General features: G+C 47.9%; 1 protein-coding gene across 1 annotated transcript in view; it reads right to left on the bottom strand.

Annotated features, from left to right (window-relative positions):
- Positions 1–1,259: 1,259 nt before the first annotated feature.
- The window catches only part of LOC144485845 (X-ray repair cross-complementing protein 5-like), a 32,314-nt gene continuing 11,845 nt past the window's right edge, over positions 1,260–21,728 (bottom strand). The window contains exons 4-10 of the mRNA XM_078203918.1: positions 19,484–19,738; positions 14,246–14,429; positions 11,576–11,762; positions 8,021–8,189; positions 4,301–4,462; positions 1,571–1,700; positions 1,260–1,263 (exon numbers count right to left, since the gene is read on the bottom strand). Coding sequence (XP_078060044.1) covers positions 1,260–1,263; positions 1,571–1,700; positions 4,301–4,462; positions 8,021–8,189; positions 11,576–11,762; positions 14,246–14,429; positions 19,484–19,738 — 1,091 coding nt within the window. The remainder of the gene's footprint in view (positions 1,264–1,570; positions 1,701–4,300; positions 4,463–8,020; positions 8,190–11,575; positions 11,763–14,245; positions 14,430–19,483; positions 19,739–21,728) is intronic.

Here is a 21,728-nt window from a genome sequence, read left to right as displayed (position 1 = left end):
TAACAACACCAGGTTAAAGTCCAACAAGTTGATTTGGTAGCAAATGCCACTCGCTTTCGGAGCGCTGCCCCTTCATCAGCTGGAGCTCAACACCCCCAGCTCCCCCTCCCCGCCAGCTCCCCCTTTCCCTGCCAGCTCCCCCTCTCCCCCCAGCTCCCCCTCTCTCCCCCCTGTCTGCTCCTCCCCCCAGCTCTGCCCCCACCTCCCCTGAGCTCTGCACCGCCCCCCCCCCCACCCCGAGCTCCCTCTTATTAACAGTGGAGGAATAATACAGCAGCTGGTCTTTTTCCTTCAGCAAGTTTATTCTACATACAGCTCAGTACAGATACAAGCTCCTCTGATTCCCCCACAGTATCTGTTCCTGCTGTGTCCATTTATACTCTTTCAGAGGTTGAGTCAATAACCATCGCCTGTCTTCAATAAGGCAATTACTGTAATTGCCACAATATGCATTTGCTGATACACTGACTCTCCTCTCCGCATCCCCCAGCTCCCCCACCCTAACCCCCCCCACTTTGCCATATTTCTCCCCTCTTCATGCCCCCAGCAACCCCTCTCTGCCCCCCAGGGAGCATTACAACTGGATTCAACAATTACCCAATATTCATACCTGCCCCGGGGCCCTGAATCCAATGGGAAATATTCCCGATATACTGCTCTGTTACAGACTACGTGTGAAAGCTGGGCTTTTTTCGTCTTTACAATCACTATCTTATCATAATCACTATCATTCCTTATCATCATCAAGGACCCCACGCACCTCGGACATTCTCTCTTCCACCTTCTTCTGTCGGGAAAAGGTCTGAGGTCACGTACCAACCGACTCAAGAACAGCTTCTTCCCTGCTGCTGTCAGACTTTTGAATGGACCGACCTCGCATTAAGTTGATCTTTCTCTCCACCCTAGCTATGACTGTAACACTACATTCTGCACTCTCTCCTTTCCTTCTCTATGAACGGTATGCTTTGTCTGTATAGTGCGCAAGAAACAATACTTTTCACTGTATGTTAATACATGTGACAATAATAAATCAAATCAAATTAATTCCTTTTGCTGCTGGGCAGTGGGTACGAGCTGTACAGCAGGATACTCACGTGTCAAATCTTCAACTTCTTCCGGTTCCTTCAAATCGAGGGCCAGTGCCTCCAGATTACGGAAATGCCGCTGAATAACCGGATTCTCAAAGCTCTCAGGCCTAATCCAGAGGGATAGAAATGGTCACCATTTTATTTTAAGGAGAATTTGCAGAAATTTCCTGTTCATCTGCACAGGGGAAATCATAGAAATCCTACAGTGCAGGAGGAGGCCATTCAGCCCATCGAGTCTGCACCGACAACAATCCCACCCCAGGTCCTATCCCCGTAACCCAATGTATTTACCCCGCTAGTCCCTCTAATCTACACATCTGGGTCACTGAGGGGCAATTTAGCACGGCCAATCCCGCACACCTTTCAGACTGTGGGAGGAACCCGGAGGAAACCCATGCAGACACGGGGAGAACGTGCAGACTCTCCGCACAGACAGTGATCCCCTAAAGGCGCAGAAAGTATCGCTGGAACCTCCGACTGACCTGTATTTAAACCGGAGCTTCTGCACCACTGATTTCATCTTCTTGATCTGATCCTCGCTGGCCACTCGCTTCTCCGTAAAGCCGATCTTCCTGACATCGTCGGCATAATGCAAAAAAATCAGGTGGAATCCTGATGGGAAAACAATACTTTTTGTTTTGTTTGTACCAGGAATCGGTGAGCATTTCACACGTCCACTCTGCCCGACTCAGGAGTTGCGTTTGATGGGATGACCTGGGATGAACATTCGCGTTTTTGCAGAAATCAGGTCAAAGCTACGACTAGTAAAGTTTTAAAGTTTAAAGTTTCAAAGTTTATTTTATTAGTGTCACAAGTAGGTTTACATTAACACTGCAATGAAGTTACTGTGAAAATCCCCTAGTCGCCACACTCCTGTTCGGGTACACTGAGGGAGAATTTAGCACGGCCAATCCACCCTAACCCGCACGTCTTTCAGACTGTGGGAGGAAACCGGAGCACCCGGAGGAAACCCACGCAGACACGGGGAGAACGTGCAAACTCCGCACAGAGAGTGACCCAAGCTGGGAATTGACCCAGGTCCCTGGGTGCGTGTGTGAGTGGGGATTGCAGCTCTGTGGGGTGTTTGGATTCTTTGCGTACTTCAATGCTTTTCAGACGTGACAGAAAACTGCGGTCCCCACATCCCTCGGAGGTGGATGTTAACGACCCTGTTTTGAAGAGCAGCAGGGGAGTTTTCCTTGGTGTCTCGGCCAGTATTCATCCCTCAATCAACATCGCTTAAAAAACTCTGCCTATCGTCAGGTTACTGTTCCCAGGGAGGAAACCACAAGTGAAGACCCACGTCTAAAATCACTGCACTGCCAATGTAATGCAGGACTACAGCGATGGTAAATGATTCATTGAATGACACTGCATAGAAGCCATTCAGCCCATCATGGCTATACTGGCTCTTTGAAAGAGCTTATCCAATGCGTCTCAAGAGCCTTCTCTTTCCCCCAGCCCTGCAATCTTTTCCCCTTTATAGATTGGATCAATTTCCTCTCAGCAGTTATTATGTAATCTTCAATTTTCATCCACCCACTGTAACATGTATCCGCTGTAACTCTGAACTATAGAAATCTGAAGTTAGTTCATCTGAGTCCAAGCCCAGGCTGTGGTGCTATCTTTCTCTTACGTTGATCTTTCTCTACACCCGAGCTGTGACTGTAACACTACATTCTGCACTCTCTCCTTTCCTTCTCTATGAACGGTATGTTTTGTCTGTATAGCACGCAAGAAACAATACTTTTTACTGTATACTAATAAATGTGACAATAATAAATCAAATCAAATATCTGGTTTCAGTTCCTCTCTGCATTGGAGCTGCACACAATCAGCCAGGCTCCACTGTGTGTATATATGTGTGTACGTGCGGTGTGCGCGTACGTGTGGTGCGCGCGTGTACGTGTGGTGCGCTTGCACGTGTGGTGTGCGCGCGCACGTGTGGTGTGCGCACACGTGTGGTGCGCGCGTACATGTGGTGTGCGCACATGTGTGGTGCCGCTTGTACGTGTGGTGTGCGCTTGTACGTGTGGTGCGCGCTTGTACGTGTGGTGCACGCTTGTACGTGTGGTGTGCGCGCGTACGTGTGGTGTGCGCACATACGTGTGGTGCGCGCGTACGTGTGGTGCGCGTGTATGTGTGGTGCGTGCGCGTACGTGTGGTCGTGCGTGTACGTGGGTGCGTGCATGTACGTGTGGTGCGTGCATGTACGTGTGGTGCGTGCATACGTATGGTGCGCGCATACGTGTGGTGTGTGCATATACGTGTGGTGCGTGTGTACGTGTGGTGTGTGCGTGTATGTGTGGTGCGCGTGTACATGTGCTGTGTGCGTGTACGTGTGGTGTGTGTGTGTACGTGTGGTGCACGCGTACGTGTGGTGTGTGCGTGTACGTGTGGTGTGTGCGTGTACGTGTGGTGTGTGTATACGTGTGGTGCACGCGTACGTGTGGTGTGCGCGTATGTGGTGCGCGCTTGTACGTGTGGTGTGTGCTTGTACGTGTGGTGTGCGCACGTATGTATGGTGCGCGCGCGTACGTGTGGTGTGCGCGTGTACGTGTGGTGCGTGTGTATACGTGTGGTGTGTGCGTGTACGTGTGGTGTGTCTGTGTACATGTGGTGCGTGTGTGTATCTGAGATGTGTGTAAATGTGTGCTGTGTGTGTACGTGTGGTGTGTGTACGTGTGGTGTGTGAACATGTGATGTGTGTACATGTGATGTGTGTACGTGTGGTGTCTGTACGTGTGGTGTGTGTACATGTGATGTGTGTACATGTGATGTGTGTACGTGTGGTGTGTACGTGTGGTGTGTGTACGTGTGGTGTGTGTACATGAGATGTGTGTACATGATGTGTGTACGTGTGGTGTGTGTACATGTGATGTGTGTACATGTGATGTGTGTACGTGTGATGTACGTACGTGTGGTGTGTATACGTGTGGTGTGTATACGTGTGGTGTGTATATGTGTGGTATGTGGTGTGTGTGTGCGGGTGTGTGTGTGTGTGTGGGGAAGGTGAGTGGGGGTAGGATAGGCAACAGCTACGATGCCCTCCATAGACAAATAGTGTGTGAATAATTATCATCTGTGGCCAGGCAGAAAAGGTGCCAGAGATTCTGTGGCACTGGTGTGACCATACCTCAGTCAGAAAGGAGAGACAAATCAAGTGTACTCACCCAGTCAGTGAGCGATCCGAGAGAGACAGTGTCACTGACCTGGAGGGATGGTCTGCACTTTCTGATCATCCAGCGCCTCCTCCTGTGGGACCAACGCCACAAATCGGGGTGGGGTGTTCCTCCGGGGAGTGTAGCGGCAAACAGCATACACGTCCTTCTCCAGGCACTTGGTGAGCAGTGCGCTGAATAAAGTGGTGCTTCCTGTTGGGAATGTGAAACATAAACACAGCTCAGAACAATAAGCACCTGGCACCAGGGCTGGCCCAAAGGCTGCTGGAAAGGACCAGGGGGGCTGACCTCTCTGAGCTGCTTAGCAAGTGGCGACGATAAAGTCAAATTGTTACTTCATCCCCTATAACACGATAGAATTCTTCATCAAGGTGGACAGTGAGGGAGTTGATTTTGAGACTAGGGTCCTGAATCTTAATAAAGGAAACTACGATGAATATGAGGCACAAGTTGGCTTTGATAGATTGGGAAATGTTATTTAAGGGGACGATGGTGGATCGGCAACGGCAAACATTCAAAGAATGATTATTTAATCCAGTCTGGCACAAAAATAAAACTGGAAAGGTGGCCAAACCAAGGCTTACAAGGGAAATTAGAGATAGTTAAAGGTCCAAGGGAGAGGCATACAAATGATCCAGAAAAACTATAGACCTGAGGATTGGGACAGTTTATAATTCAGCAAAGGGACTAATTAATAAGGGGAAAATGAAGTACGAGAGTAAGCTCGCGGGAAACATAAACATTGACCGTAAAAGTTTAGAAACATAGAATCCTACAGTACAGAAAGAGGCCATTCGGCCCATCGAGTCTGCACCGACCACAATCCCACCCAGGCCCTACCCCCATATCCCTACATATATACCCACTTATCCCTCTAACCGACACATCTCACGACACTAAGGGGCAATTTTTAGCATGGCCAATCAACCTAACCGGCACATCTTTGGACTGTGGGAGGAAACCGGAGCACCCGGAGGAAACCCACGCAGACACGAGGAGAATGTGCAGACTCCACACAGACAGTGACCCAAGCCGGGAATCGAATCCAGGCCCCTGGAGCTATGAAGCAGCAGTGTTAACCACTGTGCTACCGTGCCATCCAACTTCTATTCGGTGTGTGAGGTGAAAAAGATTGTTAACGACAAACTAGGTCCTTTACAGTCAGAAACAGGGGAATTTATAATGGGGAACAAAGAAATGGCTGACCAACTAAATACATACTCTGGTTCTGTCTTCACAAAGGAGGACACAAATAACGTACCAGAAAAGTTGGGGAACACAGGGTCTAGGGAGAGGGAGGAACTGAAGGAAATTAATATTAGTAGAGAAATGGTGTTGGGGAAATTGAGATTGAAGGTTGATAAATCCCCAGGGCCCGATAATCTACACCCCGGAGTACTTAAGGAAATGGTCTGAGAAAAAGTGGGTATATTGGTATTCATCTTCCAAGGTTCTATAGCCTTTGGGACAGTTCCTATGGATTGGAGGGTAGCTAATGTAACCCCACTATTTAAAAAGGGAGGCAGAGAGAGAACAGGGAATTATAGACCAGTCAGCCTGACGTCGGTAGTGGGGGAGGATTTAATAGCAGAGCACTTGGTAAACAGCGGCTGGACAGGACAGAGTCAGATGGATTTACACGAGGGGAATCATGCTTGACAAATCTACTGGAATTCTTCAAGGATGTAACTCGTAGAGTTGATGAGGGGCAGCCAGTGGATGTGGTTTATTTGGACTTTCAGATAAGGTCCCACATAAGAGATCAGTGTGTAAAATTAAAGTGCATGGGATTGGGTAGTGTATTGAGATGGATAGAAAACTGGTTGGCAGGCAGGAAACAAAGAGTAGGAAATAAACAGGTATTTTTCCAAATGGCAGGCAGTGATTAGTGGGGTACCGCTGGGATCAGTGCTGGGGCCCCAGCTATTCACTACATATAAATTAATGATTAAGACGCGGGAACTAAATGTAATATCTCCAAATCTGCAGATGACACAAAGCTGGGTGAGCTGTGAGGAAGATGGAGAGATGCTTCAGTGTGATGTGGACAAGTTGAGTGAGTGGGCAAATGAACAGCAGATGCAGTATAATTTGGAGAAATGTGAGATTATCCACTTTGGTAGCAAAAACAGAAGGCAGATTACTCTCTGAAAGGCCATAAATTAGGAGAAAGGAATGTGAAATGAGACCTGGGTGTCCTCATGCACCAGTCGCTGAAGTTAAGCATTCAGGTGCAGCAGGCGGTGAAAAAGGCAAATGGAATGTTGGCCTTCATAGCGAGAGGATTTGAGTACGGGGCAGGGGTGTCTGGTTGCATATATATGGGGCCTTGGTGGGACCACACCTGGAATATTGTGTGCAGCTTTTGTCTCCTTTTCTGAGGAAGGACGTTCTTGCTGTAGAGCGGAGGTTTACCAGGCTGATTCCTTGGATGGCGGGACTGACTCCCAAGGTGAGATTGAGTCGGTTAGGATTATATTCACCAGAGTTCAGAAGAATGAGGGGTGGGGGAGAATCTCATAGAAACCCGTGTCTACGTGGGTTTCCTCCGGGTGCTCCGGTTTCCTCCCATAATCTGAAAGACGTGCTGGGTCGGTGCATTGGCCATGCTAAATTCTCCCTCGGTGTACCCAAACAGGCGCCAGAGTGTGGCAACTCAGGGATTTTCACAGTAACTTCATTGCAGTGTTAATGTAATTGTGACACAAATAAATAAACTTGAATTTCTAACAAGACGAGACAATGTAAATGCAGGAAGGATGTTCCCCAATGGCGGGGGGTTGGGGCGGCGTACAGAACCAGGGATCACAATTTAAGAATACAGGCTAAACCATTTAGGACAGAGATGAGGAAAAATGTCTTCACCCAGAGGGTGGTGAATATGTGGAATTTGCTACCACAGAAAGTAATTGAGGCCAAAATATTGAATGTATTCAAGAAGCAGTTAGATATAGCACTTGGTTGGGGCGAAGAGGATCAAAAGATATGGGGGGGAAGATGGGAACAGAATATCGAGTTGGATGATCAGCCATGATCATAATGAATGATGGAGCAGACTCGAAGGGCTGAATGGCCTCCTCCTGCTCCTATTTTCTATGTTTCTAACCAGGGTAATAGGATTCAGCACCTGACTCCTCGATTCAAAGTGTGAGAAATCTTTGGCGTGATCTATGATCCAGAGCAGTGGAGAGAACACATTAACGCCATTCAGTATGTAACCGCATGCTGTAATGAGAGGAAGTGGACCAGGTACAATGAGCTCAAATTCATCTTCTCATCTCTTAAGATATAATAATGCTCAGGTAGCATCAAACAATCAGTGATACAGCTCCCAAGGATAGGGGATACTCTTCAGGGTATTCTAGGCTAGTTATATTCTATGCAGGGTTTTCTAGCGTAATTATATTCTATACAGGGTATTCTAGGGTAGGGGGATTCTAGAGGAGGGGTATTCTATCCGATAACATATTTGCATCTGCTCTGTATTACGGCTGCATTGTAAATATATAAAATGTCACTCTCTCTCTCTCCAGTAGGATTCCTTCATGCTGGAGCATTAGCTCCTAACGTTTTAACACTTCTCGCTGCCACTGCAGGGTTTCCCATCATTATCTGCATGAATCTGTCTTGTGAACCATCAGCTAACTGAGGAGAAGGGGGATGAAGTTTGGACCCTGTGCTCTATAAATACCCTGGGTAGAGCCATGCCCACTTGGCCAAAGGGCAGCAGTAACAGCGGCTGAGGGTTACCTGTGACCAGCGTCTCATCTGGGTAAATGAACTGTGGGGGTCTGATGTGGTGGTGCTTCTTTAAGAGTGACAATGGCTTGAAACCAATGAGAACCAAGCCTGGGCCATCAAATCTCTTCAATTCCTCGGTTTCCTCTTTCTCCAGAACAATCTGCCTCTGTCCATAAACCTGGGAACCAAAAAGAACAAGAACAGGCTTAAATTATATGAAAGAGCAACATCTTTCGAGGTACTCGCCCGCTGACCCTCCCAAAGCCTGTCCACCATCTACAAGGCACAAGTCAGGAGTGATGGAGTACTCTCCACTTGCAGCTCCAGCAACACTCATGAAGCTTGACACCATCCAGGACAAAACAGCCGCTTGACTGGCACTCCTTCTACAAGCATTCACTTCCTCCACCACGGACACATTGGCAGCCGTGTGTACCATCGATAAGATGCACTGCAGGAACTGACCAAGGTTCCTTCAATAGCTCCTTCCAAACCCACAACTACTTCCAACTAGAAGGGCCAGGGCAGCAGATACCTGGGAAGACCATCACCTACAAGTTCCCCTCCAAGCCACTCACTATCCTGACTTGGAAATATATTGGCTGTTCCTTCACGGTCGCTGGGTCAAAATCCCTGAACTCCCTCCCTAACAGCACAGTGGGTGTACCTACACCACATGCACTGTCGCGTTTCAAGAAGGAAGCTCACCACCACCTTCTCAAGGGCAACTCGGGATGGGCAATCATAGAATCCCTGCAGTGCAGGAGGAGGCCATTCAGCCCATTGAGTTTGTACCGACCACAATCCCACCCAGCCCCTATCCCTGTAGTCCCATGTATCTATCCTGATAGTGCCCCTGACACTAAGGAGCAATTTATCATGGCCAATCAACCTAACCCGCACATCTTTGGAGTGTGGGAGGAAACCGGAGCACCCGGAGGAAACCCACGCAGACACCGGGAGAACGTGCAGACTCCACACAGACAGCGACCCAAGCCGGGAATCGAACCCGGGTCCCTGGCGCTGTGAGGCACCAGTGCTAACCGCCGTGCCGCCCTAACGGTCCTCTTCTGGATTAGGTCACACTGTGTGATATGAGCAATCACCGTCATGAGTAACACAGCCTCTGTGTTATTTTGTTAAATAACACAGAGGCTCAAGCACGCTCTGTTCATTAGGCTGGACATATTTTGTGGAATAATCCATCAATATAGATGGTCATGTAACCACATCAAGCAGATAAACTCAATGAAGCCAAAGCAAAATACTATGGACGCTGGAAATCTGAAATAAAAACAGAGAATGCTGGAAAAGCTCAGCAGGTGCACGGAGAGAGAAGCAGAGTTAACATTTCGGGTCCGTATGCCTCTTCTTCAAAGAGCTAATCCAGTGAAGGTCTGACTGAAAAATGGAAAGTTAATCTCGGTATAAAAACAGCAAAGGGATGGAAGCCTCTTCCCACTGGATGTCTGGATTACGATGGTACAAAATATTCAGGACATTGGAAGAAGGGTGATGCGTATCCCAGAAACGGGGCGGCACGGTGGCACAGTGGTTAGCACTGCTGCTTCACAGCGCCAGGGACCCGAGTTCGATTCCCGGCTTGGGTCACTGTCTGTGTGGAGTCTGCACGTTCTCCCTGTGTCTGCGTGGGTTTCCTCCGGGTGCTCCAGTTTCCTTGCACAGTCCGAATGACGTGCTGGTTAGGGTGCATTGGCCGTGCTAAATTCTCCCTCAGTGTTACCCGAACAGGCGCCGGAGTGTGGCGACTAGGGGATTTTCACAGTAACTTCACTGCAGTGTTAATGTAAGCCTTACTTGTGACACTAATAAATAAACTTTTAACTTTAAACAGGTAACCAGTTAAAGACAGAGCACAAAATAAAAATGATACCTCGTACTGATCCTTATTTTAAAATAAAAAAGCAAGTTACAGGGAGGGAATCAGTTTGTGAAAGGGATGGAGAGAGTCAAATGTAAGTAGAAAGATTCCTACATTACAGCAGTGGCTAAACTTCGAAACCAATGCTGAACAAGGAGACAGGTTGTCGAAGTTTTTTGTCTTGCACTCATCAGGACAAACCCCAGAAGGTCAAATTTCAAACAATTGTGACAATTTATACCACAGGAGAAAAGGGTGTTGATTGGTTGACAAGTCGACTCTGATTGGCCGAGGTCTTGCCATGGAGAAAGCAATGGGGAGCTATAGGCTCCTCAAGCTGCCAGATAATTCAAAACAGGTGCAAGGCTTGGGCATATTCCTTTTGTCTGCAGAAAAGTTCAGAAGTACTTCATTGGCTGTGAAGTGCTTTGGGCCATCTTGAAGTTGTGGAAGGCGCTATTTTAATGAATACAAGTTCTTTTTCTCTTTATTTACTCATCTCATTACCATTCTATCTTTGCCTTGCACCATTGTCTCTTCTGTTATTTAATCTCTGCTGCCTCCCCTTTCACTCTTTCCAGCCCTCCGTGCATACCTTCCTTCTGTACCTGTTTGAACCCTGTGGCATGTCTAACGCGGGCTAGTTGTAAAGAAAAGTCATCGACCTAAAACATTAACTCTTGTTTCTCTCTGTACAGTACGCACAAGGGATACAATAACAGGGGAGTTCTGTTACTGGATGAGTAATTCAGAGGTTTTGACTAATGATAGAATCATTAGAATCCCTACAGTGCAGAAGGAGGCCGTTCAGCCCATCAAGTCTGCACCGACCACAATCCCACCCAGGCCCTGTCCTCATAAACCTATGCATCTACCCGAGCTAGTCCCCCTGATACTAAAGGGGCAATTTAGCATGGCCAATCCACCTAAACCGCACATCTTTGGACTGTGGGAGGAAACCGGAGCACCCGGAGGAAACCCACGCAGACACGGGGAGAACGTGCAAACTCCAGATAGACAGTGACCCAAACCAGGAATCGAACCCGGGTCCCTGGCGCTGTGAGTCAGCAGTGCTAACCTACTGTGCCACCGTGCCGTCGATCTAGAGGCACGAGTTCAAACCACACCACAGCAACTGGGGGAGAAAAAGAGAAGATGCTGGAAAATCTCAGCAGGTTTGGCAGCATCTGTGAATAGAGAAAAGAGCCAACGTTTCGAGTCTGGATGACCCTTCACCAGAGCTGTATAATAAAGGGGAAATTAGTCTGTGATCATGAAATTACCCGATTGTTGTAAAAACCCATCTGGTTCATTAATGCTCTTTAGAGAAGGAAATCTGCCGTCCTTACCCGGTCTGGCCCGTCTGAGGATCCAGAACCGCATGGCTGACTCTCAACTACCCTCTGATTGACTTAGAAAGCCACTCAGTTGTGTCAAAAGTCATGATGAAACTGCACTGTGGATGTGCCTTCACATCGCAGAGTGCAGCAGGTTTAGAAAACGCCCCATCATCGCCTTCTCGAGGGCAATTAGGGATGCACAATAACTCACATCTCGTTCATGAATTAAGAAAGAGCATTTTCTGTTTGTATTTCAGATTACCAGCATCCGCAGTGTTTTGCCTTTGGTCAGGCAGGAGTTGACGTTTTAATTCAGCACGGTATAGGTTCACCGTCCTTTACCTGGGCCTTCTTGGTGTCGCTGGGCAGGAGCAGACTGCCCGTCTCCCCGTTAAACCAGCGGGTTTTGGTTTTGACGGGCTCGTTGCTTTCTCGGTACAGGCGGACGGCACTGGGTTTCCTGGCACTCCGCACGAGATTGTAAACTCCGACTGAAAGTTCCACGCCTTCTCCCAGCTTCAGGTTCAGCCTGGCCAAAACAAAACACAAAAAAAACAGGACATCAAATACAAGCGGCACCGGAACAGAGAGTTTAACAGGGGCTGAAACTCAAAGACATTCTGATGCACATTAAGCGGTTGAAGAAGGCGGCAGTTTAGGGATGGGGGGCGGTGGGGTTTAAGCCAAGGTCCTGACGACTTGGTCAGTTGGATGTAAAAGATCCCACAGCACCACATGGAGGATGGCACGGTGGCACAGTGGTTAGCACTGCTGCTTCACAGCGCCAGGGACCCGGGTTCGATTCCCAGCTCGGGTCACTGTGTGGTGTTTACACATTCTCCCCGTGTCTGCGTGGGTTTCCTCCGGGTGCTCCAGTTTCCTCCCACATTCTGAAAGATGTGCTGGTTAGGGTGCATTGACCCGAACAGGCGCCGGACTGTGGCAAATAGGGGAATTTCACAGTAACTTCATTGCAGTGTTAATGTAAGCCTTACTTGTGACTAATAAATAAACTTTACTTTGGAGAGCAGGGAAGCTCTGTCCTGTCAAATTAACCTCCAAAAAACAGATCTGGTCATTATCTCACTGTTCAAGTGTGTGTGGAAAATAGTTGCTATGTTTACCAATGTTTGTGAGGAGGATTGTCAGAGGATGCAGCAGAATATCGATAGACTGGATAGACTTGGGCGGAGAAATGGCAGATGGAATTTAATCCAGACAAATGCGCCTCTGTTTTCTCAGAAGACTAAGGAAATTTGGCATGTCCACTATGACTCTCACCAACTTCTACAGATGCACCATAGAAAGCATTCTTTCTGGTTGTATCACAGCTTGGTATGGCTCCTGCTCTGCCCAAGACCGCAAGAAACTACAAAAGGTTGTGAATGTAGCCCAATCCATCACGTAAACCAGCCTCCCATCCATTGACTCTGTCTACACTTCCCGCTGCCTCAGCAAAGCAGCCAGCATAATTAAGGACCCCACACACCCCGGACATTCTCTCTTCCACCAAAAGATACGGTCACGTACCAACTGACTCGAGAACAGCTTCTTCCCTGCTGCCATCAGACTTTTGAATGGACCTACCTTGCATTAAGTTGATATTTCTCTACATCCTAGCTATGGCTGAAACATTTTTCACTCTCTCCTTTCCTTCTCTATGAATGGTATGCGTTGTCGGTATAGTGCGCAAGAAACAATACTTTTCACTGTATACCAATACATGTGACAATAATAAATCAAATCAAATCAAAGATGATGCATTTTGAAAGGTCCAATGCTGTAGGGAAATACACAGTAAATGGCAGGACCCTGAGAAGCATTAACATGCAGAGGGATCTGGGCGTACAGGTCCACAGTTCCCTGAAAGTGGCAACACAAGTGGATAAGGTGGTCAAGATGGCGTATGGCATGCTTGCCTTCATCGGTTGGGCCATAGGGTGCAAAATTTGGCAGGTCAAGTTGCAGCTGTATAGAGCTTTAGTTAGGGCATGTTTGGAATATTGCATACAGTTCTGGTCGCCACATTAAAAGTTTACCAGGATGTTACCTGGTTTGGAGGGTATCAGCTATGAGAAGAGATTGGACAAACTTGATTTGTTTTCATTTGAACGTCAGAGGCTGAGGGGCGACCTGATAGAAGTCTACAAGATTATGAGAGGCGTGGATAGAATGGATAGTCAGAGTCTTTTTCCCAGGGTAGAAATGCCAATTACTAGGGGACAGAGGTTTAAGGCAAAAAGGGGGAAAGTTTAAAGGAGATGTGAGAGGCAAGTTTTTTTACACAGAGGGTGGTAAGTGCCTGGGACGCGCTGCCCGAGGAGGTGGTAGAAGCAGATACAATAGCAACATTTAAGAGGCATCTGGATAGATACATGAAAAGGCTGGGAATGGAGGAATTTGCTATGTAGAGACGACAGGTCTTTAGTTTAGAAAGGCGTCCTGTGTCGACGCAGGCTTGGAGGGCTGAAGGGCCTGTTCCTGTGCTGTACTATATTCTTTGTATGGCCGATTCCTGTCAAAGTAACATGATGCACTTTATGATGTTTCAACACAAGAGACGCAGCAGAGAAACAGGCCATTCAGCCCAACAGCTGCATGCCAGTATTTCCGCTTCCCATGAACTTTCTCCCTCCCCTCTCCCTTTTAGCGTTATCAGCGTAACCGGCCAATGATTTTCTCTCTCATGCTCATCCAGCTTCTCCGTAAACGCAGCTACACCATTCATTACAACCCTGTGGTAGCCAAGTTCCACATTCCCATCACTCTCTGGGTAAAGAAATTTCTCCTGCATTCCTGGCCTGGTCACTACCTGGTGTTGACGGTTTGTGGTTTCGCTCTTCCCTGCGAGTGGAAACATGCCCTGAGTGCCTAATCTATGAAGATCGTCTGTACATTTGAGCAGATTGTGTGCATGAACACGGACGTTCTGTCTGCCAAGGTCCGCAGGGAGTACAATAGAAACTCTCCGAGGACCCAGGAGACACGGTGCTACTCTGAGTGACTGCTGACCTGGTGACGGTCCTCTTCTTGTAGTCCTTGGCCCACACTTTCCGAAGCAGATCGTCCAACCTGGCTGACCCCTCGCCTTGCACAGCTGCATCCCCATCCTCTGATACACTGACAATGTCGCAGTAAAAGAGAGACATGTCAAACCCACCAGGCTTCTTCAGATGCATCAGGTCAAGGATGATCCCTGTACACAGACAAGGGCAGAGACAAAGACACGACATTCACAGCATAGCAGCAAAAGGCAAAGCTTCTGTTATTATTGCTCGCGAGATGATGGGCGGGATTTTCCAGCCACGCTCACCCCCAAGGGTCCATGTCCCGCTCGCTACGATTCCCGTGGTGGGCGGGACGGGAAAATTCCGCCCAGTCTTTTGACAAAAATGATCAGCAATTTTCCCTGCAACGTTTCTCAGATTCCTTAAGTTGGAGCTGGACCCAGTTCTTGACGAGGGTAAAGATTGTGAAGTACAGAAAATCAGATTTGATCTGTGATCTCCTAGACTGGTTTTGGTTGCCTGACGGGTTTGACTTTGGGCCTGTTTATTTGCCTTGATTAGCAGACTATGTCGGTGACTGTGGGGGAAGGGGCGGGGGGGAGGGGGAGGGGGGTGGGGGGCGGGGGGGGTGGAGGGATAGAATGAGGAAAGAGAGGAAGAAGTGTTTAGTTCCGGTCTTCGTACCATCACGTCACAGGGCAAGCTGGCGTGGACTGCAGGTCTTACCCTTCCCTTTAGTTACCCTTTCCCTTTAGATGCTGGCTGGCAGGACACCAACCCATGTTGGAAACAGCCTTCTGGCCATCCCTACAGAACCACGCTTCAGGTGACAATCAGGACAGTGGAAGCAGTGAAGGGGTTGTTCGATGAAGCTCCAATGCACAGTACAACACTGGTCTGGCCACTACACTGTCTAACCCTGCTTCAACACGACTGAATAGTTTGAAAGGGAGAAGAGTGGGCCTAAGGCTAGTATTTTAAACTTAAATAAAGGCAACTATGTGGGCATGAAAGTTGTGCTAGCTAAGTGAACTGGGAGATTAGGCTAGGGGACAGATCAATAGACAAGCAGTGGCAGACATTTAAGGGGCTATTTCAGAATATTCTGAATAAGCAAATTTCTACTATTAAAAAGATTTGGAGGGGGAGGACCCACTTCTGTGGTTAACTAAAGAAGTTAAGGAAACTGTCAAACTTAAGCATATAACTGCAGGCCAGATGATTGGTTAGAATGTGAAGAACAGCAGAGAATGACCAAAGGTTAATCAGGAGAAAGAAATTAGAGTATGAGAGGAAGATGGCTAGAAATGTGAAAACTTATAGCATGTGTTTCTACAGGTGTTTAAACAGGAAAATAGCAAGTTACGTGGGCCCTCTAGAGAGTGAGAATGAACCATAGAATCCCTACAGTGCAGAAGGAGACCATTCAGCCCATTGAGTCTGCACCAGCTCTCCGAAAAAACATCTTACTCAGATCCACCCAATCGATTTATCCCTGTAACCCCATGCATTGACCATGGCTAATCCACCTAACCTACAGTATCAGGAGAATTAGCTGGGTAAATACATAAGGTTATGGGGATAGGGCCTGGGTGGGATTGTCAGTGAAGACTCAATGGGCCGAATGGTCTCCTCCTGCACTATAGGGATTCTATGATTCTACACATTTTTGCTCACTAAGGGGCAATTTAGCATGGCCAATCCATCTAACCTGCACATCTTTGGACTGTGGGAGGAAACCGGAGCACCCGAAGGAAACCCACGCAGACACGAGGAGAACGTGCAAACTCCACACAGGCTGTCACCCAAGCCGGGAATCAAACCGGGTCTCTGGTGCTGTGAGGCAGCAGTGCTAACCACTGTGCCACCACGTCCCCCAATGGGTAGACAATCGTAGATAATAGGAAGATGGCCAACAAAATGAACACATATTTGGATTTTGTCTTCACTGGAGAGGATACATAAACATTCCAGAAATATCTGTAAATCTGGAGGTGGAAAGGGGAGAGGAACTTGGTGAAATTACAATCATTAGAGAAGTGGTTTGAGCAAACTGATGGAGCTAAGGCTGGCAAGTCTCCGGGTCCTGATAGACTTCATCCTAGGGTCTTGAACAAATGAGGTGGTAGATACATTGGTGTTAATTTTGCAAAATTCTCTAGATTCTGGAAAGTTTCCATCAAATTGGAAAGTGGCAAATATAACCCCTCTATTCAAGAAGGGAGGGAGGCCAAAAACAGGAAATTATAGGCCAGTTAGCTTGACATCTGCCGTGGGAAAATTGTTAGAATTGATTGTTAAGTCCAAAGATGCGCGGGTTAGGTTGATTGGCCATGCTAAAATTGCCCTTAGTGTCCTGAGATGCGTAGGTTGGAGGGATTAGTGGGTAAATATGTAGGGATGTGGGGTAGGGCCTGGGTGGGATTGTGGTCGGTGCAGACTCGATGGGCCGAATGGCTTCTTTTTGTGTTGTAGGGTTTCTATGATTCTATGAAGGAGGCTATAGCTGGACACTTATAAAATCCCAAGGTAATTGGGAAAAGTCAGCATGATTTTGTGAAAGGGAAATTATGTTTAACCAACTTAATGGCATTCTTTGAAGGAGTACCATATACTGTGGATAAAGGGGAACCTGTAGATGTGCTGTACTTCAATTTCCAGAAAGCAAAGCAAGAAGAACAAAGAAAAGTACAGCACAGGAACAGGCTCTTCGGCCCTCCAAGCTTGCGCCGATCATGATGCCTGTCTAAACTAAAACCGTATGCACTTACGGAGCCCGTATCCTTCCATTCCCATCCTATTCATGTATTCGTCTAGTTGCCCCTTAAATGCCGCAATCGTACCCGCTCCCACCACCTCCCCGGGCAGCGCGTTCCAGACATTCATCACCTTCTGTGTAAAAAAATTGCCTCGGCACATCTCCTCTCAACCTTTCCCCCACGCACCTTAAACCTATGTCTCCTAGTACCTGACTTTCCTACCCTAGAAAAGAGCATCTGACTATCCACTCCGCCCATGCCTCTCATAAGCATTTGATAAGCATCAAAGATTATTGTGAAAAATAAAAGCTCACGATGTAGGGGGTAACATTTGAGCCTAGATAGAAGACTGGCTGGCTGGCAGAAAACAGAGAGTATGTATAAATGGGTCTTTGTCTGATTGGCAGGGCAGGAGGTGATGAGCAGAGTCCTGTCGAGGTCTGTGCTGGGGCCTCAACCTTTTACATCAATGGCTTAGATGAGGGAAGCAAAGGCATGGGAGATACATTTGCAGACAGTACAATGATAGATAGGAAAGTATGTTGTGAAGGGGACGTGAGTTTGCAGATGAATACAGATAGGTTGAGTGGGCAAAAATCTGGCAGATGGAGTATAATGTGGGAAAATGTGAAGTTGTTCACTTTAGCAGGAAGAATAAAAAAATCAGCATTACTTAAATGGAGAATAATTGCAGAATGCCGAGGTGCAGAGGGATCTAGGTGTTCCTGTGCTTGAATCACGAAAAGTTAGTATGCAGGTACAGCATGTAAATGAGAAGGCTAATAGAATGTTATTCCTTATTACAAAAGGAATTGAACATAAAAGTAAGGATGGTATGCTTCAGTTACACAGGGCATTGGTGAGACCGCATCTCAAATACTGTGTGCAGTTTTTGTCTTATTGAAGGTATGGTGGCACAGCGGTTAGCACTGCTACCTCACAGCGCCACGAACCCCCGGGTTCCATTCCAGCTTTGGGTCACTGTCTGTGGAGTTTGCACTTTCTCCCCGTGTCTGCGTGGGTTTCCTCCGGGTGCTCCGGTTTCCTCCCACACTCCAAAGACGTGCAGGTTAGGTTGATTGGCTATGCTAAATTGTCCCTAATGTCAGGCGCATTAGCAGGGTAAATATGTGGGGTTACAGGAATAGGGCCTGTGTGGGATTGTGGTTGGTGCAGACTCGATGGCCTCCTTCTGCACTGTAGGGATTCCATGGGATTCTAAGGAAGTGTGTAAATGAGTTGGAGACGTTTCAGAGGGGGTTTGCTGGATCGATAGCTGGAACGAGCGGTTTATCTTATGGGGAAAGGTTGGGCAGACTGGGCTTGTTTCCACTGAAGTTTAGAAGGGTGAGGGGTGACTTGATTGAAGTAACTAAGATCCTGAACGGTCTGGACAAGGTGGGCATGGAAAGGATGTTTCTTCTTGTGGGAGAGTTCAGACCGAGCGGGCACAGTTTTAAAATTAGTGGTCGCCCTTTTAGGACAGAGGTGGTGAGAATTTTTTTCTTTCAGAGGGTTGCATGACTTTGGAACTCTCTGGCCGGAATTTACTGGCACGTCCGCTCGAGGTTCGTACGATCCCGCCCGAGACTAACGGAGAATGCCGTTCTCCGAGCCTCACCCATCCCTGGAATCAGGGCAGGCGTGCCGGTAAAATTCCGGCCTCTGTCTCAGAAGGCAATGGGGGGGGGTCACTGAATATCTTTAAGGCAGAGGTAGAGAGATTCTTGTTCGGCGAGGGAATCAAAGATTATTGTGGGTAGATAGGAATGTGGAATTTGAAACACAAACGTACAAGGCATGATCTCATTGAACGGCACAGCAGGCGGGAGGGGCCGAATGGCCTACTTACGCTCCAATTTTGTGCGAAGCACTATTTTCAATCTTGTCAAATCCATCCATTGCCTCAGCCCTCCCCGTCTCTGCGACCTGCACCCCAGTCCGATAACCCTCTGAAATCTCTGCTCTCAGGTGACAAGCTGAGGAAGAGGGTCTGCAGTGACCCAGAGGGTCAAGGATCGGGGGGGGGGGGGGGCGGCAGCCATAAGCCAGAGGGCTGGTAGCAAGAGGAAAGGTGAGGGAGTGGAAGAGGCGGGGAGCTGGAGGGGCAACGACAGGGAGGGTCAGCGAGTGGAATGTGTGGCACGTGGGAGATTCGGCAAGCATGATGGGCAGAAAACCGGAGCAAAGTATATTTATATCTTTAAATTGATTTCATTTCAAAAGTTGTTCCATCGACCGCTATAGTAATTCAGCAACGTTAAATATTTTCACTCGCAGGTTATCATGTTGAGAAATGTCCTACAGACTCTAAAGACAGCTTTCACATTGGTTTTAATGGGAAAACCTGATTTGTTTAAAGTTGTTTCACATGAAGTTGCACTTCATGGCAATGCAACTGCAATCTTAAGTGAGGACTTTGTGATTCAACATCTTTGAACCAGTCGCTGACAAAGGCTTGATGGTAACAGTGGTTTGCCGACCTGTCTCTCGCAGGTCATTGGCCTTTGTTCTGGTCAGTCGTGCTTTGGAGCTGTCTTTAGCATGTGGGTTGTCATTGTTGGTGAACAGCATGATGCGCTTGTGGCTCAGTTTCAGCGTGACGTCACTGAAGAGATTGGAGCAGACCCAGAGAGCATCGCTCAACGAGTCATCGGTACTGTGGCCTATGTTCTTCTTGAAGGACTTGTTCCCCTTCTCCCCCTCATACTGGTCCAACTCCAGTACTCGCTTAGCACCTGAGCCCAGACAGAGAGAGTCAGATTCGAACATCAATCTATTAAACACACCAGGGGAGGCGATGGCCCAGTGGTATTATCGCTAGACTATTAACCCAGAAACTCAGCTAATGTTCCGGGGACCCGGGTTCGAATGGCGCCACAGCAGACGGTGGAATTTGAATTCAATTTTTAAAAAATCTGCAATTAAGAATCCACTGATGACCATGAACCATGGTCGATTGTCAGAAAAACCCATCTGGTTCACTAATGTCCTTTAGGGAAGGAAATTTGCCTTCCTTACCTGGTCTGGCCTACATGTGACTCCAGATCCACAGCAATGTGGTTGACTCTCAACTGCCCTCCAAGGGCAACTAGGGATGGGCAATAAATGCTGGCCAGCCAGCGACGCCCGTGTCCCACAAATGAATAAAAAACAGGAAATGGCCCATGTTCTTTTTACATCGATACAGGATGATGACCTATTAGGGACAGAGGCCTCAGAAACCTGCTCTTACACTTTCAAACTTAAGGATCCTGGGGTTAGAACTCTCCTCCTCTTGGCTTTTTAATTTTTCTTTTATAGGATGTGGGCGTTGCTGGCTAGACCATCTCTTATTGCCCTCGAGAAAGTAGGTGGTGAGCCGCCATCTTGAACCGCTGCAGTCCCTGTGGTGTAGGCACACCCACAGTGCTGTTAGGGAGGGACTTCCAGGATTTTGACCCAGTGACAGTGAAGGAACAGCTGATATATTTCCAAGTCAGGATGGTGAGTGGCTTGGAGAGGAACTTGCAGGTGGCGGAGTGCCAAGATATGTGCTGCCTTTTTCCTTCTAGATGGTAGAAGTCATGGGTTTGGAAGGTGCTGTTCATAAGTTGATAAGATATAGGAGCAGAATTAGGCCATTTGGCCCATCGGGTCTGCTCCGCCATTCAATCATGGCTGATATGCTCCTCATCCCCATTTTCCTGCCTTCTCCCCATAACCTTTCAACCCATTACCAATTAAAAAATCAGTCTAACTCCTCCTTAATTTTACTCACTGTTCCAGCATCCGCTGCACTTTGGGGCAGCGAATTCCAGAGTTTCACAAGCCTTTGGGAGAAGTAGTTTCTCCTCAACTCTGTTTTAAATTTGCTTCCCCTTATCCTAAGACTATGACCTCTCGTCCTCGAATGCCCCACCAGCAGAAGCATCCGCTCCACGTCTACTTTATCCTGTTGAAGGAGCCTTAGGTGAGTTGCTGCAGAGCATCTTACAGATGGTACACACGGCTGCCACTCGGTGGAGGAGAGTGAGAGTGTTGAAGGTGGTAGATGTGATGCCAATCAAGTGGACCGCTTTGTCCTGGATGGTGTCGAGTTTCTTGCGTGAAGTTGGAGCCGCACTCATCCGGGCAAGTGGGGAGTATTCCATTACACTCCTGACTTGTGCCCTGTAGATGGTGGACAGATATTGGGGGAGTCAGAAGGTGAGTTACTCCCCGCAGAGTTCCCAGCATCTGACCTGCATTTGTGATGCGCTATTCAGACACGAGGCTTGAAGCTCAGTAAATGAAAGGCTTTTATTTACTGTTAATGAAACTACCAGAACTTATATACACTATCCCAGACTGAAGGGGTCCCGGCCAGAGCAGGGACTCTTATACCTCTCCCAGGAGGCAGAGCCCGACTGGGATGTGCCACAACACTACAATACAAAGGTGTAACAACCCCACCCTAACCCAACAGCAACAATAGCACAATCCAACAGTAACATATGTACATCCTTGTAGTCCTGGCCAGCCCCTGGCTCAGCACTATCCAGTGGGAACCAACGATCGTTCACCACATTCACCCCTCCTTTGAAAACAAAGGCCGGCGGGGTACAAAAAACCCAGAATAAAATGTCAGCAGTCCATAAGTTCAGACGGTCAGGGGGACCGCACCGTTGTTGTGACCTCCTCAATACCGGCGGTGACACCGGAGTAGGCACTTGCGGTGGCGTTCTCCCCAAAACGGCGTCCAGCTGT

The sequence above is a fragment of the Mustelus asterias genome, unplaced genomic scaffold (assembly GCF_964213995.1).
Source record: "Mustelus asterias unplaced genomic scaffold, sMusAst1.hap1.1 HAP1_SCAFFOLD_240, whole genome shotgun sequence".
NCBI classification, from domain to species: Eukaryota; Metazoa; Chordata; class Chondrichthyes; order Carcharhiniformes; family Triakidae; genus Mustelus; species Mustelus asterias.
Note: the sequence above shows the minus strand (reverse complement) of the source record. Positions and strands in the feature narration are given on the sequence as shown.